Source organism: Wickerhamomyces anomalus (assembly GCF_001661255.1).
Source record: "Wickerhamomyces anomalus NRRL Y-366-8 unplaced genomic scaffold WICANscaffold_3, whole genome shotgun sequence".
In the NCBI taxonomy this organism is placed as follows: domain Eukaryota; kingdom Fungi; phylum Ascomycota; class Saccharomycetes; order Phaffomycetales; family Wickerhamomycetaceae; genus Hansenula; species Hansenula anomala.
The window spans coordinates 1,599,736-1,618,234 of record NW_017567112.1 but is presented as its reverse complement, the minus strand read 5'-3'; the positions used below and the strand labels follow the sequence as shown (position 1 = coordinate 1,618,234).

At 35.3% G+C, this 18,499-nt stretch overlaps 6 protein-coding genes across 6 annotated transcripts; 3 read left to right on the top strand and 3 right to left on the bottom strand.

Annotated features, from left to right (window-relative positions):
• Window positions 1-4,668: 4,668 nt before the first annotated feature.
• On the top strand, window positions 4,669-6,123 carry ATG32 (mitophagy protein ATG32; the record flags this gene model as incomplete). The annotated part of the gene is made up of 1 exon (XM_019183445.1): window positions 4,669-6,123. One exon carries the CDS (start codon window positions 4,669-4,671, stop codon window positions 6,121-6,123), a length of 1,455 nt encoding a protein of 484 aa, XP_019039470.1.
• Window positions 6,124-6,304: 181 nt separating this feature from the next.
• WICANDRAFT_84167 (uncharacterized protein) lies at window positions 6,305-8,038 on the bottom strand (the record flags this gene model as incomplete). Its single annotated transcript, XM_019185658.1, has 1 exon — window positions 6,305-8,038. The coding sequence occupies one exon, from the start codon at window positions 8,036-8,038 to the stop codon at window positions 6,305-6,307; it is 1,734 nt and encodes a 577-aa protein (XP_019039469.1).
• A 744-nt stretch (window positions 8,039-8,782) lies between these two features.
• CKB2 (casein kinase 2 regulatory subunit CKB2) lies at window positions 8,783-9,609 on the bottom strand (the record flags this gene model as incomplete). The annotated part of the gene is made up of 2 exons (XM_019181690.1): window positions 8,783-9,492; window positions 9,564-9,609. The coding sequence occupies 2 exons, from the start codon at window positions 9,607-9,609 to the stop codon at window positions 8,783-8,785; spliced, it is 756 nt and encodes a 251-aa protein (XP_019039468.1).
• Window positions 9,610-11,224: 1,615 nt separating this feature from the next.
• HIR2 (Hir2p) lies at window positions 11,225-12,442 on the top strand (the record flags this gene model as incomplete). The annotated part of the gene is made up of 1 exon (XM_019185657.1): window positions 11,225-12,442. The coding sequence occupies one exon, from the start codon at window positions 11,225-11,227 to the stop codon at window positions 12,440-12,442; it is 1,218 nt and encodes a 405-aa protein (XP_019039467.1).
• Window positions 12,443-12,484: 42 nt separating this feature from the next.
• MSW1 (tryptophan--tRNA ligase MSW1) lies at window positions 12,485-13,597 on the bottom strand (the record flags this gene model as incomplete). Its single annotated transcript, XM_019181693.1, has 1 exon — window positions 12,485-13,597. The coding sequence occupies one exon, from the start codon at window positions 13,595-13,597 to the stop codon at window positions 12,485-12,487; it is 1,113 nt and encodes a 370-aa protein (XP_019039466.1).
• Window positions 13,598-13,825: 228 nt separating this feature from the next.
• DSS1 (exoribonuclease II) lies at window positions 13,826-16,891 on the top strand (the record flags this gene model as incomplete). Its single annotated transcript, XM_019186367.1, has 2 exons — window positions 13,826-13,982; window positions 14,031-16,891. Coding segments are annotated over 2 exons (2,944 nt in total), but the record flags the coding sequence as incomplete, so codon positions are not given.
• Window positions 16,892-18,499: the final 1,608 nt, after the last annotated feature.

The window sequence follows — 18,499 nt, the reverse complement described above, 5'->3', positions numbered from 1 at the left end:
GCTCAATATGTCAGCTGGAAGAGATACATCTGATTCAGGTGCTACTGATGTAGCTACGACAGAAGAGGCTCAGGGTAGAGAGGTTTCAGGCCGTTCTTCGCATGGTAGCGCTGCAATTGTTGGTGAAGAGCCTGCCATGAGACCTCAAGGTAATGAATTGACAACCCCAGAAAATGTTATGAAGAATTTGAATTCTCAAGTTTGTGCTATAGAAGATTGCTGGAGATTCAAAATGAAAAAATGAATATTGATAACCCAAAAACTTCAATAGATCCAGAGGTGGTGAAAATGTTAAAAGATGTTGGGTATGCAATGATGAAAGTCATCTTAGTTTTAACTGTCCAAATAAACATAAGGAAAGTGAATGAAGTTGATGATTTAATAAACTGAATTTGCTGTCTTTCAAACTAATTGCTGTAACTAAGTTCTATGCTCAATCGCTGTTTTAGCAATAAGCAATGGTGGATGGACCCTCTAGAACTTTGAACCAACCTTCATTGATAATAATGTTATTGAAAGGTAGTGGAAATCCATTGTGAGGTGACTGAACTTTGAATCTTTTGAACAGACAAGTTGAGGTCGGTGATGACATAATCATCGCGAAATATGATTCAGAATTACAGAATTAAGGACTTTGTGGAATCATTATTGAACAAGGAGATGATTGAAGACTAGCATTACTAGAATTCAAGTTGGTCTAGTTCTTGGAAGCAAAGGTGACTTTGATTGTCAAATGACCTAACCTGGTAACAAGAGTTGCTATTCGAAAAGGTTTAGCAGGTTGTCAATGATCATGATGATGGTTGAAGTGAAGAAGAAGTCTACTCAAAAGACCATTAAGAAATTTGCTGGCAATTAGCAATTGATCGAGTGGAAGGATCATTGTGCTATTGTTGTTGTCCTAAGTCAATTCAACTGTTGTTAGAACTGACAGGTGCTGTCAAAATGAACTGCTGTTAGAATGAACGGGAATGGAGAACTCAACTAATAAGAGATATGAGGAGAATTGAAAGATCAGTATTCATGGAATTCCCTAGGCTAGTGTTAGAAGATTTTGACTGTGATTGGAGGTCTATGAAGATGAGAAAGTGGACTTGTCTGGAATGAAGATGAAAGTACTTGAGGTAACTGGTAGTTTAAATGTACTAACTAGTTGTGGGCAACTCGGAGTCTAGAGATCCTGGAGGGCTTGAACTGCCTTGGGTTTGACAATGAGCTGTGCCATGTGTTTGTCTGGATATCCTGAAGGGGATTTGACAATGGAAGGAAATCATCTGAATGAAAAGATTTGGAAACTTGATCCCTGATTTATGGATTGAAAGCCAAAGGAAACTCCGAGAAACGAATAAGGAAACTGATATCAATCGGAAATGTTCATTCTAATGCTGAATTATGATCGAATGGTCTGATTGTAATTATTATTTGACAAACATTGACTTGTTGTTGCTAGAAGGAACCATAAGATGAGAAGTATTTGACTTACTAGAGATCAATGTATGATCTTGGAGGTAAGGTTCATCTGGTATTGGAGCTAATCAAAGAACTATTGATGATGATCTATGTTGCAATGCTCACGAGTTTTGTGTTGAGCCAAGAAATAAAAGATTGTGAACTTGAGCTAGAGTCTACTTGAGTTAAGGAAGGATAAATGAAACCCAGGAGAATGGTTGAATGGGATCCTGTATCAAATTAGAACTCACTGGAAGTAGAGAAACTCAATGTTGTTGCTTTAACTAGTTAGTATAAATCCAAAGGACTTTCAACAGTTGCTCTTAATATGCAAGAAGGCTACAAACTAGATGTTGATTTGATGTGAATTGTTGAGCTGTCAAATATGATTTGTCAACTACAATTCAGGAAGAAAGGGGTTCATAGATAATAAGCAGATCATCAAATGCAACAATACCAAGTATGCTAGATGAAGACAGTTGTCTAGAATGATTCATTGTGTGAATCTAGAGATGTGATAACAAACTGCTGATTGTCATAAGTGTAAGACCAGGTAGAAGTACTGGCAAGTGTTAGATTCAGTGATTGATCAGGTAATACAACTGATTTGATTCAAGTATTGAATGGAGACTCAAGGTGGGTCTGATGAATCTAGGATTGGAAAGAGAGTAGTCAGTATGAGAGGATGAAATCTTGAAGTTTGAGCTAATCTGGAAGACTCTTGTGAATCAGAGAAGAGAGATAGCTTATGGTCTGGTACTTGTTGAACCAGAGGAGACTAGTGAAATAAGTACTGACTAGGAATGAGACTTAGTAACTGGTGAGAGTGAACAGTTGTTGAATGTGTGTGACTAAGTAACCTATGAGGGTGAACAGTGGTTAACTGAGTAGATCCATGGGGATGAAAGGTTGTGAATGAGTAACCATAATGGTGAAAGTTGGTCTGAACTTTAGGTTTAGATGGAAGTATCTCAAGTGATGGAAGAACAATGAGATTGAATAAAGACAGGTAAGTAAAGTCTTTGAAGGAATCAAACAGAATGTGAAACAAAGTGTTTGAGATCAAACGGGAACAAGATGTGAACAAACTTCATCTTGGTTTGATGGGTAAGAAATTACCGGGAATCAGTTTAATATTGATTCGGCCATGTAATAGTTGACCTATTCACCATGTAAGTGGACTGCAGCCACTAGGGAGCCGCATAGTAACTGAGGTTATTATGTGTCAATCTTAATTGATTGTGGTCATCAGAAATGATTGACGGGTACAACAGCTAGCTACTGTTGAGACTGACAGGGATGAAGTGGAATCTAGTCAGTCTGAGTCTCTCTTACTATCCTGGTTTAGGGATAGGCTACATGACTGTGATTAATTTCCGAGGAGTGAATAGGAAAACCTAAATGTGACAAATATACAGAGCTTGGTGGAGTTATTCATATATTCTATGATAATTCAACTCAATTATACATGTGCAGTTATGGACTACTAGTAATCGGAGTTCATGGATTCTATAGGACATGTTTAAACTATAGAGGTAGAGGTTTTCATCCTTTATAAGGTTTCCTCTACAAAAGACTAACAGAAGGTTTTTACTTTTTTCCTTCAACATTAGGGAGCATGAAATTATCATCTTGGGGAAAGGGATTGATGCGTTGACAGGTAGTATGAGACTATTTGTATAGTGTTGGTAATAAGTCCTCATACGAGAAGATTATTGAGATGATTAGTGAAGATGATATTTTCTGCTCAGGAAGTGTATAAGAATACAGGCTTATGCCAGTTCTGAGAACTGAGGTCGCCTGTTGAGAAGTATCAAGCTTGCAACAGTCAGAAAGACCAGAGATACACTAAATATCTGTAGTAAAGCTCAATATGTCAGCTGGAAGAGATACATCTGATTCAGGTGCTACTGATGTAGCTACGACAGAAGAGGCTCAGGGTAGAGAGGTTTCAGGCCGTTCTTCGCAATTGGTGTACAGTAAAAGGAGTTGTTCATGGCTGAGACACCTGAAGGCATATCGTCATTTAAGGATTTAAGCGCTGCTAATCTTTTGGAGTTATTATTTTGGCTTCCTGGGCTCCAGGTGAGGCTCCTTCTAAGCTCTCTGCCTAGCTTTTCTAGCTCCTGCCTGGATTGTAATTTGTAGCTGTGTCTCTCGAGCGACAGGCTCAAAAGGGTTGTAGGCTGGGCAGACTACAGCAGCATACGCTCTAATTTTGCATAATGGTACAAGGTTTTTTAACCTTTTAGCTTACAAAGAGAAGGTGAAGCTAAACTGAAATCAATTGATCCAACAATACTAGTACACACCAGGAAGGAGGAAGTAGTACTTCCTTTCTACTTCTTCAGTCTTCTAATCGACTATATCATCAGCTTTGCAATACTTGGAGATGTCATGATTGTAGCAACGTTGGAATTATTTAATGTACGATTGAGTCACTGCAAATAATTACTTGAACGGTTTCAACTTCTTAAAATACATCCTCTAATTTATTACAACGAGGACATGGTATTTATAGGTAACAGATAAGTGGCTGATTATCTCTACGTCCTAGTCTCAATCAAAGAGATGATGATATTGCTGTATAAATTTACTACAATATCTGTTCATGATACAATATAATTGATGAAGGAGTAATATGGATTGGGCTTTTTCAACAATATTTGCAGAATCACGAAACTCCACCTGCAAATTATAATTTAAATTAATCGTGCTCAAAGGACAATAATATTATTATCAACTTATATCCAGCACGGTTATATCCTTTGACTTTGTATCGCCTATACAATTTAGCCCATGTTAACAATTACATCAAATCATGACTGCACAAAGTTCAAACTGAGTTCTCCGCTTTGCGTGAGTGCATCCCATACAATCCTATAAACACTTTTGATTCCTTTTCAGGAAGTCAATATGCCCCCAGACACGTATTGTGTGGCAGATTGCGATAAGATCAGTTTAATTTCACACACCTTTCATCAACTGATATCTAAACAAACCCAATTAAACAACCATTTCAAATCGAAAACAATATCATTTTAACGAAAAGTGACACAGAAAAGTCTCTCATTCCAACTACAAACTACACCAATATTCAAATAGATCATCAACCGCCACGAAGCTCGGTGAGGCTATCATTACCCTTTTCAACTCATTTTTGACATATTATTATAACGGTTTTCTTGAAAGGTCGTCCTTATTAATTTACGTGTCATGATGGCGTCAACTACAAACTCTTCGATAAAACATCCAAAACCTAATAATGGACAATCATCAAATGGGTTATTATCACCACATATGTCTGTTCTTGAAGCATTGCAATCAACAGCGAATGAAGATGAAAACAAGTCACCTCAATACAGTCCTCAATTCAACAATTTTGCAAAGCATCAAAATACACCAACTTTCAATGATTTTGAGTTTACTTCAAACACATCATGGCATTCAGTAGGTGATTATTTGGCACCAAGACCGACAAGTTCTGTTCTCTCATCTTCAGACACTGAAGAAGATACCCAGGACCATGCTCCTTTAGCTATCAAACCACGTCAATCAATTACATCTGAAAGTGATGAAAAGACAATTGAAATCAACATGAATTCTGGTATTAAAGATCCTGGTTCAAGTGACGGTTCAAGTTTTGTCTTACCTCAAATGTTTAGCCAAATTAATGATTCAAATTATGCTGATCAAGATTCTAAAATCTTGATAATTGGTCATAAGAAGGTCCAATTCTTACACACATTAGATTATCAGTTGCAAAAAAGATTCACGTTGGATAATCATGACAATTATAATATCATTTTAGTCATATTTGATGGATTGATCAAAATTGGAAACATTTTAAACTTTATCAAATATAATGGTACTCAATTAAGAAACAAATTATTTATCCCGATCTTTAGAAACATCAATTTGAGGATCATTGATAAGATTTTAAGAAACTACAACATAAACCTATTATGCTCTCCAATCAATCTGGATAATAAATATGAAGTTAATAACCTATTGAATGTCTTAAAAGAGGATTATCTTTTGAAAGATTCCAAAACCGTTGCAGATTCTATCATCCCACTGCAAGATAACCAAGTTGCAATTGAACAAACAATGAATAGTTATCAATTAATAAGAATCTCCTCATCGGATAGTGATGAAAGTTGTGAAAAAGATGGAACAACTAATAACTCATTGGTTCTACAAAATGACCCATCAAGTATCAGCTCTGATAAAAAAGTCATGATAATAAGAAATACACCATATGAAATTGTTCATCATAAGCAATCCAAGAGATCAAAGAAGTTGAAAACGAAGGATCGTATTCAGAAGAAGTACTTTCTATTGGGAATCAGTCTAAGCGTCGGTATTGGTATTGGTATCACAACAGCCCTTACAATTTCTTTCCTCAAATCCAAAAAGGCAGTTCCACCTCCTCCAGCACCTCATTTAAACCATTACAAAAAATTCACAACATTAACAATTGATCAATTATCCAAGAGTAATGACTTGTTGAAACGAAACTTGATTCATTTCAAACAACATGTTGGTGATTTCTCAAAGATTGTTTATAATCATTCAAAAGACTATGTTGTTAAAGTTACTCATTTATGGGATCAATTCGTTGTGAGTGCTTCCCAAGGTGTTCAAGCGGGCGCAATGCTTTGGTTTTTTTGATACTGGGGACATTTTAAAGGTTGGTTAAAGGTGGCTGTATTGGTTTCAAGGACGGGGTTTTGGTTTATCAATAATGATATATTCTACAAGGTTTTCAACTGTTTTTTCTTTCTATATTTTTCTTTCATATCCATTAATCATATATATAAGCTTTGGTAATATTAATACATACAGATTGATTTTACTTAGCCTTTCCTGCAACATAGCTGAATCTCCAAGGAACATCCATTTTATCCAACATCACTTCAATCATCTTCAATTCACCATCATCTTTATTCAACTCCATCTCCAATTCATGATTAGTTTCCACGCGAACATTAACACTCTTGTTTTCGACATCACCAAACACATTAAATAATTTCAACCAATTCCAATTTGGTTGAATGTCATTATAACTTCTTGTTGGACCACAACAAACTCTCTCCACACTATAACCATCGTTATTCAACAACAATACGGTTGGTTTAATACCATAACGAACATAGCTTGATAACTCTTGTATAGTCATTTGTGCAGACCCATCACCTTGTAATAAAATGACACGACGTTTTGATTCTAATCCAGCATCACGAATAGCCAATGAAGCACCCAGTGTAGAAGGTAATGCATAACCTATTGAACCATAAAAGTTTTGAGAAATAAATAAAGAATCTTTTGGGAATTTAATATCTGGAATTGCAAATAAGAATGAACACATTTCACAAACAATAACATCACCTTCTCTTAATTTTGATTCCAAGATTTTGGCCATTGATGATTGTGATAATTTTTTAGTAGCATTTAATAAAGTTGGTGATGATGGATAAGATCTTTTACTTCCCCAAGATTCAACAGATTGATCAGTACATAATTTCATTGGTTCAATTTGTGCCAAAAGTGAATCAAAGATGATTTCCCCATCAACAGATGTTATAAGTTCATCATCAATCAAAACATAATCTTTACCTAGCTCCACAACATCACCAACAAAGTCTTTAGCTTTCAAATTGTTGAAATTGTTGATTTCATTTGTAACAACACCAAGGTGTAAGATTAATTCAAATTTTGAAAAGGTATCAGCAGCACCTTCAGATGAAATTTTACCATTGAAAACACCATGGAATTTTTCAAAAGTTTCATCAATTATTGATTTACCTAAGACTGTTGAAAAGCAGTCAATGTTATTTGATTGAATGAAATTGTTTAATACATCTTTACGATTTTCAATCAAATTATCAGCCAAGATTGCAAATTTCTTCTTGTAAAGTTTATCAATAATTTTGGAAACAATTTGATTAGTTAGTTCAGGATGTTTATCAATTGAATTAAACTCAAGTTTTTTAGTGGTATCAACAGGAATTTGAATATCAGCTAGATTTGATGGAATAAACAAATAACCAGGTTTTTTACTCTTGTAAATAGTTTCAATAACATTATCAATTTTGGATTGTAAAACTGTTAGGTCATCATCATTCAAAGATTCAACAATACAACTGAATGGCTCCACAATTTTTTCATAAACATAATGATCTTGGGCAACTTCCCAAGTATTTTTACTTGGAATCAAATGATGTAAAGTTTTATTATTCAATTTCTTAGCCATAGTGGATGAAGTACCAACGATATGTAAAACTGGAACATTTTCAGTGAATGAACCACTGATTGCATTTAAAGCACTCAATTCACCAACACCAAAAGTTGTAACCAAGACACCAAATTTATTAACACGAGCATAACCATCAGCGGCATAACCAGCATTTAATTCATTACAATTACCAATCCAATTTAAATCAGGGAAATTGTATAAATGTTCCAATAATGACAAGTTAAAATCACCAGGAACACCAAAGATTGATTTTAATGAGTTGACTTGTTGAAGTCTTGAGAATAAATAAGAACCTAATGCGACGTTTTCAACGGTTTCTGAGACTGTCATTGTGAAGTGGTTTAATGTTAAACCTTGCAAAGGACATTACCAAAGAAAGAGAGAATATCTCATACTTTATATACTTGTTTGATGGCTAAGGGGGCTCGTGGCGGTAACTGACGGTCAGGAAGGCCTTGAAAAGCCTTTTCCACTCTTTTGAGTTTGAGTTAGTATCAAATTGTTCAATTGAGATGTTTTTTTTGTTGTCTAAAACTCGAACGCTTATGGGCGGCATCACGAGGGTGTCTTCGGCAATTGAAGTTTTTTTGACACCAAAGAGCAAAATTTGCTAGCGGCTACTGATGGTTAACAAGGGAAAGAAGAGGTGGAAAATGATAGGTTTATTCTTGAAGCCTTGTGCTTATTGGGGTGTTGATTCGATTTGGCAAGCATTCTGGAGTATAACTGATATTAATATTGTGGCTTCTTTGATGGTTTTCTACAACGTTTAAATCTTTGCTAGTACTTGGGGTACGACGTATATCGTAAAAAATCTGGATTAAAGTACTAGTGTGAAGTTTGAACTGTCTTTGAAAAAGAAGATATCATTGATGAACAACTACAATTATAGGTGATTCTCAGCAAATTAAAGAAAAATAATATTAAAAAGAGGTGAAAATGCAACAAAACAATAACAAAAACAGCATTCAGTTTGTATGTGAGGAAAAGCCAAAAGATAAATGATCCTGACTGATTAATGTACAAATAGCAGAAAAACTTCAAGCAACGATTTGATCTCAATCAAATGCAATATCACGTGTAAACTTCTTCCATATCCCTATCATCTTCAGCACCTTCGCCAGTCTTATATCCATTAGCAGAGTTTCTCACTGGGATATCCGCATCCCTCAATCTTTTTTCAACCTTCATTCTTTGAAGTTCTTGCCATCTTGAAACTTTGGCGTAATCATGTATATTGAAACCAAACACTTTTGGAACATATCTATCTGTTGGATGGACTGGAACTAAATGTGGATAAGCTTGAAGGAACATACCAGGGAAACTCGTACCAAAGAAGGCACCATCAATTTGTGAATGTCTTGAAGATTTTGGATTATATAAATCTTCACATTTTGGGCAATATAATTTAACAGCACTAACACCAATATGATCACTTAGCCCAACAGGTAATAAATGTTGTAATTGGCAAAAAACTCTTGAGCAATAACCAAAATCAGCATTCTTATATTTCTCCAACATTTTTTGTAACCCTCTTGCCGTTATTATATATCTTGCATGTACTAATCCATATAGTAATCTTGCATTATACTCCAGTGTTTCTCTTTGTTGTTCAGTCAATTCGTCAGATTTCAAATTATCCGTTATCACTTCAATTGCTTGTGGCACTCTCTCAACATCAGAATAAAGACCTGTTAAGTTGAACTTATCAGTGATGTATTCCACGTCAATATCACAAAAGTATTCATTCCCTTTTGTTCCCAAAAACCAATCTATCCAGAATTCTGATATTTGTTAGTAAATTGAAACATCACAACTGATAGGCTATAAAAGCCACAAAACAAACAACACTCACCAGTAAATTCTGATTCAGAGTCACTTGTATATTCTTCTTTTGACATATCTCTGATGATAACTTCTTTAGCAACTTTCTTCTTTACACTCCTTTGAATCAAATTACTGTTGTTGTTGGATCCTATGTTTTCACTCTATTCACCACTGTCAGTTGAATTTTTTCTTTGAGCTCCAGAGAAAAAAAACAGATTCGCGGCCATTCACCAACAACTTCGCGAACTCGTTCTGGAAAAAAAGACGAAATTTTAGGACCAAGAAATCAAAAACTTAACAACAATCACCATAATAAACATTGAGATCGGAAGGACTTGAAGAAGAGAAAAGTATGATATAATGAGGCTTTTGAGAATACCGTCACAAATTTTATCCAAGAAGGTCACGTCGCTCGCCATCGACAGCAATTCAAAAACACTGGCATGTGGTTGTGCAGATGGACAAATACTGTTATGGGATGTCAAGACCCTTTTGGAAGTCACTAGTCTGACGAACCCAACTTTGGAAGATATCAAAAGAGCTGAGCCTTTTGCTGAGATTTCCAAAGAAGCTGGAATCACTTGCTTGAAGTTCCACGGTGATTGGTTGATAAGCGCTGATGAAAGTGGTGATGTCTCCAAAATAGATTGTAATTCATCAAGCTTGGACTCTCATCTCCTATTCAAGACACAATCAGATATCAATGATATAGAAACCTTTAACGAATTAGTGTTGTTTGCCACTCTGAACAAAATACTTGCATTTGACTTGAAAACAAACAAAGAAGTTGATTCAATACCGTCAAGATCTGATGTGAGAACTTTGAGTATAGACCCAACGAATTGTTTCCTTACATCAATTGGATTCAATCGCCAAATTTCAATCCACCAAATCAATTACATAGATGGTCAACTTCTTTCAAAAAAAATCCCAACTGGGCCTCAACAACTCATATCAATAAATGAAGTTTGTAAGATATCATGGTCCCCAACAGGTGAATCATTTGCAGTGCCTAATTATGGAGTGGATCCTCAAACAAATGGTATTGGTGTTGTATCAAGAACTAATTGGAGAGTGCAGTACTCACTATACGGTCATAACTGTAATGTGGTGAGGTATTGTCCTTGTTTGTATCAAGCCCAACACGATAAACCAGTTAATATTATAGCATCTTCGGGAATTGACAAATCAATTGCAGTTTGGAACACAAGTCATCAGAGACCATTATTCACAGCCTCTGATGTATCTGAAAAATCTATAAATGATTTAGTATGGACAAATGATGGATCTGGTTTATTCGCTGCTACTGATTCTATCTTGATATTCCAGTTTGATAAAGGTGAATTAGGGCATCTCGAATCAACTGGTAAATTAAATGAAGTTTTATCAAAGATACCTAAGCCTGAACCTTTAAAGCCAAAAGAAAAACCAATAGAATTACCAAAAGTTGAAGAAAAAGTACAACCTACAAATGGGACTAAACCTGAATCAAATAATAAACCACAAGAGACTACACCTTCAGTACCCCCAACAGAGCCTAAACCAACCCTAAAGATAATACCAACCAAAACAAAAGATGGTAAAAAGAGAATTGCTCCAACCTTAATATCGGCTGTGAATGGTTCCAAACCCGTCACCACCCAACCTTTGATGAACCGTGATACAAATGGCCATGGTGCTCTAACAACAATGGAATTTGATGTTCCATCTTACTCAGCTCCAAAAGAACTGAAAAGAAAAGAAGAGTTTGATCCAGAACAACCACAGAAAAAAAGGAGAGAGATTGAAGCTGTTGAATTCATTGGTTCAGTTGTTATCAACCCTTCAACCTCATTTGCAAAAGTTCGTATATCTACTCCTAAAATTAGATCATTTTTCGCATTAAAATCACCAAATGATGAAACTCTATCACTTGATGTTAGGAATGGAAGTGGTAATGAACAAAAACCAACACGTATAACCTTACTCAAAAATGAATCAAAACAAATATTTGTGGATTTTATACCAAAATTAGCAGGACTTGCCACAGGGGGTGAAGGTGAATTTTGGGCAGTCTCCACAACAGATGGTGTTTTGTATGTTTATAGTGATAGTGGAAGAAGAATATTCCCCCCAATTGTTTTGGGAACTCCATTAAGTTTTTTGGAAAGTAAAGGAAAGTATTTATTGGCTGTCACATCTATTGGTGAAGTATTTGCTTGGGATGTTGCTGCTAAAAAGGCTTTATTTGAACCAGCTTCATTATATCCACTTCTTTCCCGTTCAAACCCAGACTTATTGACAAGAGCTGAAAATTTGACCTTATGTGGGATATCATCCTCTGGTACTCCTATTGTTACACTATCAAACGGAAGTGGTTATTTATTTGATAGAGATATGGAAACATGGACATTAGTGAGTGATTCTTGGTGGGCTTTTGGATCTCAATACTGGGATTCAAGGGATGAAAAGACAAATGGTGGTAATATTGTTAATTTGTTGGAGAGAAAGACAAATGATGAAATTGTTAGAAGAGGTAGAGGTAAATTCTTACAAAAAATGGCAAAGACAATGTTGATGAAAGAAGGTTATGAAAATTTAGAAAAAATTATATCACTTGCACATCTGGAAAATAGAATATTGATCTCAAAGAAATTAAATGAAAAGACTGAATTCAAAAACTATTTGATTATTTATTGCAAAAGAATCAGTGAAATGGACTATAAAGCTAAGTTGATTGAAATTTTCCAAGAATTATTAGGTCCACAATCAGAGAATAAAGAAGAATGGGATTCAAAGATCTGCTCTTTCGATAAACACGACCTACTAAAAGAGATTATATTTGCTTGTGCTAATATAAGGTCTGTGCAAAGAATCTTGATAGAGTTTGCTACAAGTTTGGGAATATTGGACCAAATTGCTTTATAATAAATAGGACTTTTATATGTACATGTTATTTGAATACTATATTCAATCTAAACCTGCATTCTTTTTAACTTCTTTCAAAGTTTTGGATGCAATTTCTCTAGCTTTTGAGTTACCTTTCTCAACAACACTATGTAAATATTCAGGATCTTTCATCAATTCATCAAATAACTTTCTTGGTTTGGTGAATTCTTCAGTGATGACATCTGTGACATAATTCTTGAAAGTTTGATGGTCATTAAAGTGCGCAATATCTCTTTCAACTTCTTCAATGGATTTTCTTTGAATACCACTAATTGTATTGATCATATTTGAAACTCCTGGTCTGTTTATAGGACCATAGTTAAAATGTGTAGAGATGGAGTCGGTGACAGCCTTTTTGATTTTCTTTTGCAAAACTTCTGGTGTATCATTCACATACAAGGTACCATTTTGATCCGGGTCAGATTTGGACATCTTTTTGGAAGGATCTTTCAAACTCAAGATTTTCTTTGTTGGTGCCAAAATTGTTGTCGGTATTGGGAAAGTTTTCTTGAAATGTTTATTGAATTGAGTAGCTAAGTGTCTTGTCAATTCAAGATGTTGAGATTGATCATCACCAACTGGGACATGGGTTGATTTATAAAGTAATATATCAGCAGCTTGCAAGACTGGATATGCAAATAGTCCCAAACTTGCAGAGTCTAACCCTTCTGATTTGGACTTCCATTGAGTCATTCTATTCAGATATCCCACACCGGCATGACATGAAAGGATCCAGTAAAGCTCTGAGTGTTCAGAAACTGCACTTTGGTGGTATATTATGGCTTTATCACTATCAATTCCCGAGGATAAGATACTTGCGATAGCTTCATATCTATAAGTTTTCAATTGTTTTGCAGGTTTTGGAATGGTCATGGCATGTAAATCCGCAACACCATAAATAACACGAGAAGAATCTGGAGCTTTCTCACATAAATCATTCCATACTCTAATAGCACCAAGATAGTTACCTAAGTGGAATTTCCCGGTTGGTTGGATTAAACTAAAGATTGATGAATGCTCTGGGATTGAAAGATCTTTTGGATCGTACGAGGTGGTCTTCACAGTGGAATTACACCGTATTTGTCTAGTTGCACAGCTTTTCAAAAGCTGACTTCTTCTCAACACACTCAACATTATCTTTTATACCTCTATATCTTGTGTTTACTCAACTTCTTGTTACTTCAGGATCAGCTAAACAATGAAAAATTCGTTTTACTGTGAAAAACTAATTACGAGGGTATACCCTCGGAGATGGGCTAGATTTTTTTCCAGTACCTAGAACTATACTATTAAAACCGTTAAAACTGAATTCGTTTTGTTACACATCAGATCTTGTTTTGAATATCCTTTGCTTTCCGCTCAGAATGCTTCAGGCTGTGAGGAGTACGTCCAGGTTCAATAAACAAAATGCTCGCAGGTTTTCTTCAGCTGCTATAGCTTTAAGAAGCAAGAAGAGCCGCCCATCAGCATCATCAAAATCATTTCTCAATGAAAAGGATATAGACCAGATGATAGAAGAGTAAGTTGATACTGATTTGCTTTTAGGATTGTTCTAACATTATGACAGGGACCACGACTCGGCTGAAGACAAGAGGGAGTTGAGTGAAGATGATAAAACCAAGTTATACGACTCTGTCTCAAACCTTTTGAACTCAGATACTTTCAAGAGAATCATTTCTACAGAGACCAATTCAAAGAAATCTTTAAATAAGATTTCATTTGACGAAAAGAAAAGATTTTCTGAAAAATTTAGAGAACCAACTGCCAAATGGATTACTAAAATAAAACAAGATCTTGGAAAAGAGTTGGAAAAAGATGTTTCAGAAATTCCAATAGCAGCACTTCTTAAGGAAGCTTATGGTTCCCCAAAAAGGTATCTTAAACCTCTTGATATTTTTGAGTCTTTAAAACTGGGTGATGCTGTTGAAATGTCAACTGCTTTGAATCAAAATGTTATGGCAGTTGTTATCGAAGTGCCTTCAAGAGATGATGATCCAAGATATACAATAATGAATCGTAAAGGGGAGCTTCTTTTCGTGGAAAAATCTGCATTTAAACTCCGTATTCCAGGATTGATACCCAGAGGATGGGTTGAAGGTATTGTGGAAGAAACAAAGTATGAATCACCATTGTATGGAAGTATCAAAACCACGGTTGATCACAAATTTGAGTCCTATTTTGTTAATCCGCTGGCAAGAAGAGTTATAATGGATCCAATATTACGTATAACAAATGAAGCATGGGATAAACTACCTGATATTTCAAGAAGATTGGAAATTCTTCATAGAGTTGTTCAAGACAGAGGTCCCAAACAAATTTCATTATTTGCCTTAGCAGAAGCTGTTAATTTAATAGACCCAGAGAATTTCAAGAATAATCTTCAAAATAATGATGCCACATCTCAAAGTGAATATCTGAAGTTATCTGAAAAACTTCACGAATCTGTTGGGCTGGAGTATAATTTGCACAAGCAATCAGATTTAGGCAGAGAGATAAGCTCATCTAATTATGGAGATAAAGTAAGCATCTCACATTTGTATGCTGTTATTTTGGCTTTGAGAAAACAAGCTAGACTTTGGTCAACTTCTTACTCATCCAGATCAGCAATGATGCCAACTTCTGTGACTGTCAATTCTTTGGAATACGTCAATAAAATTGATGGTGTTATTGAATCTTTGAAAAAAGATACACAGCTTGTGAAAGAATTTATGGATTTTGTTGAAAAGGAAGATTATTCGGTAATTCCTCCTCAATTTGAAGGCATTTTAAACTTATTGAAAGAGTATAGTGTTGATAATATCACCGACCCAGTTGCAGAAACCGTTATTTGCCAATTGATGAAAAATATGAAAAACATTGAAAAATCCAACATCACGAAGACTCATGTTTATGACTTATTGATTAATATTGGATACATTAGCAACTCTTTAACAAATCCACAACATTTCTCTAATAATCTTTGCATACCTGGGAAAGGTGTTTCAATCAAAGCTGATCATGAACAAGATTATTTTGATTTGGTGGAAATTTCTGAAGATGGTGTTCCTGATGTCTCTGAGTCAATTAGAAAAGATTTTGGTGATATGAGAGTTTATTGTATTGATAGTGAAACTGCACATGAAATTGATGATGGTGTGTCAATTGAAAAAATTGATAAAGAAAATTTTGTCCTTCACATCCATATTGCTGACCCTTCATCTTATTTGAAACCTGGAGATACAGTTTCAAAAATTGCGTTTGAAAGAGCATTCACTACATATCAACCAGAATTAGTTTCTCCAATGTTGCCAAAAACATTGTCAGATTTGTGTGGTTTAGGAGTTGATGGAAGAAAAACTAGAGCAATAACGTTTTCAGTGCCTTTTAGCTATAAATATGGTGCCAATTTGAAGGAAGCTAAAGTTCAACCATCATATGTTTCCAACTTTCCTAAATACACTTATGACATGGTTGATGAAACTTTGAAAAAAACAAAAGATCAAACTTATGAGACAATGAATAATGAACAACGTGAACTAAATGATTTGTTTAACGTTGCCAAAAGATTACAAAAAAGAAGAATTGATAATGGCGCAATTGCATTTGGTGATACCATACAAACAAATGTTTCTGTTTCCAAAAATTCTATTAAACCGGAAACAGCTCTTATTGATTCATCACTAGATGAAGGGTCTGATGTTTTGTTCACCAAACAAACATTGTCCGATTCGGTTATCTTGGTTTCTGAACTTATGATTTTGGCAAATAGTGTGGGTGCAGCTGTAATGAGAAAATTCAAGATTCCAGGTATTTTCAAAGGTATGAGAAGTCTTGAACTTAGTGGGTCTGCTGTTAATGCTGTTAGTAGATTGAATACTTATTCCAAGGAAACTGATAAACTACCAGGTCTTGCTGATGTTGTCAAATCCATCAAGTTTGTTAATCCAGCTTTTTATTTCCCATACCCTATTAGACATTTGATGTTAGGTATAAATGGTTATCTTCCATCAACTTCCCCATTAAGAAGATATGGTGATTTGGTGAATCATTGGCAATTCCATTCATACTTAAATACTGGCAAACCATTGTTTGATTCTCAACAAATGGTCAACATGGCACTCCATATTGAAACTAGAAATGATATTTTGAAACGAGCACAACGATTATCCAACACATTCTATACCTTGTCACATATCAAGCACGAATTGAAGACAGGTAACCAGCTCAAGCTTTCATTTATGGTTTGGTCAAGACCCCATGATAATTATGTTGCTGGTATGATCACTGAGTTTGGTGTTTTTGCTAGACTGGCTTTGAATTTGAATAAGCAGCCTCCAAAAATTGGGGATGTTATTACTGATTTTGAAATTGTTGAATTGGATCCTGTTGGTGGGAACTTGGTAACTCAACAACGTTGAGGTCAATTGGATAGTTTATGTACATAGTTGGCAGTTGAAATATAGAACTGTATTAATGTTTGAAGATGTAAAGTTTTTTCAATGTTTTTTTTTACCCGATCACGATTCACTCCCTGAAGTATTGATGCTCTAATCGAATGGAATTTCGAAGCTCTTCATCGAAGAGAAAATTCAATCCCTGTTCTTCAGCCTTGAAGATAATACAGTACTTTTCAGTCATGTGCTTTATTAATTGCAGTCTGCCAACTCGAGTTCAATTCAAAGGGAACGTTTGACTCTTTATCTCTGGTTTCTCACTGGGAATCCCTGTTTGAAGGGTTGATCCCTGACCCTAAATCACAAAATTTATTCAGGTACACCAAGTATTAAGTTCCTTGCAGGGGTATAGACTAAACGAAGGGAAGTTAAATGCAAGATTTCCCTGTATTTCAGGACTCACAACGTTCATGAATCATGATCAACTTCTAAAGCCTCCAGTCTCAAAATTGAGGCCCAACACTCGTGTAGCCTTCAATCGCCAGATGTATTTTTGGTCTCGAGAAACTTTATCTGGGATTTTGAAAAACATGTACAGCTGCATTTTTTGGTTCACAGTCCACAATCCACGAAAAACTTTTAAACTACTCCAAACAGATCAACTGAATCCATCATGAGCAGCTATCAATTGCTTTGCTTTAATTTCCACAGCTGAATGATAATGTTACTGGGCTTCTCTTGAAAGAGTTGGATATTTTATGCACCACTTCGCTTCAACAGAAATTCATATCCATCTTCCAAAATGATCTAATTTAATCATCAACTCAACAACTCAATAGCAAGAAGCTTCAATACTGAACGCGTTACATATACTAAAAAGTATAAGTTAGCAACCAAGATATTTGTCTTCAAAAATTGGCCACATGACGAAATCATTTTGAGCTCTTTGATGTTCACCAATACTGATCACACCCCTATATTACCATTCAACTAAAAGACAGCTGGATATAGTAAAACAATAAAGTGACAATAAACCAATGCGGCACTAAAGAATCATCAACCTTTTATTTGGCAGAGATGTATGCTTCCCAAAATTGTTTCAAAGATCCACCATAACAAAACGAGAATAAAACGCGTTGGACCTGTCTGTTAATCTATTAACTCAAAGCAAGGCCAATCATGTCAGAAAAGAACTTAGCAACTAATCATAATTATACTATCCAATAGTCAGAGTGGGGTATTCAACTTCTCTAATAGAATTTGGGCTTCATAACCTTGGGAATTTGGCATATAAGAGCATCTGAAGATGGGAAAAGCAGTTGGAACTATCATATAGTGGTTTACTCTTTTGAACTGACTGCTGGATGATTTGAATATATCATGTTCACTGGTTGTGGTGTAATTGAGACCACCTAAATTGCTAGCCGCTGTGTTATTAAAGGTCAAAATGAGCTTGACACATCACATAGTGCCATTCAGCCATTGGTATAGATGGTATGGGCTTTCTTTGAGATCATCTGATCTTGCATTGTTTTTCTTGAGGCTTGTTTTGATCTGGTTGTGGTTCGGTTGTCTATGGTTTTATAAAATTTTGAATTCTTCTATATGATTAGAAATTGTTACGTTGAAGAATCAATCAAACAGCTTGAGCTTTCACAAAGGA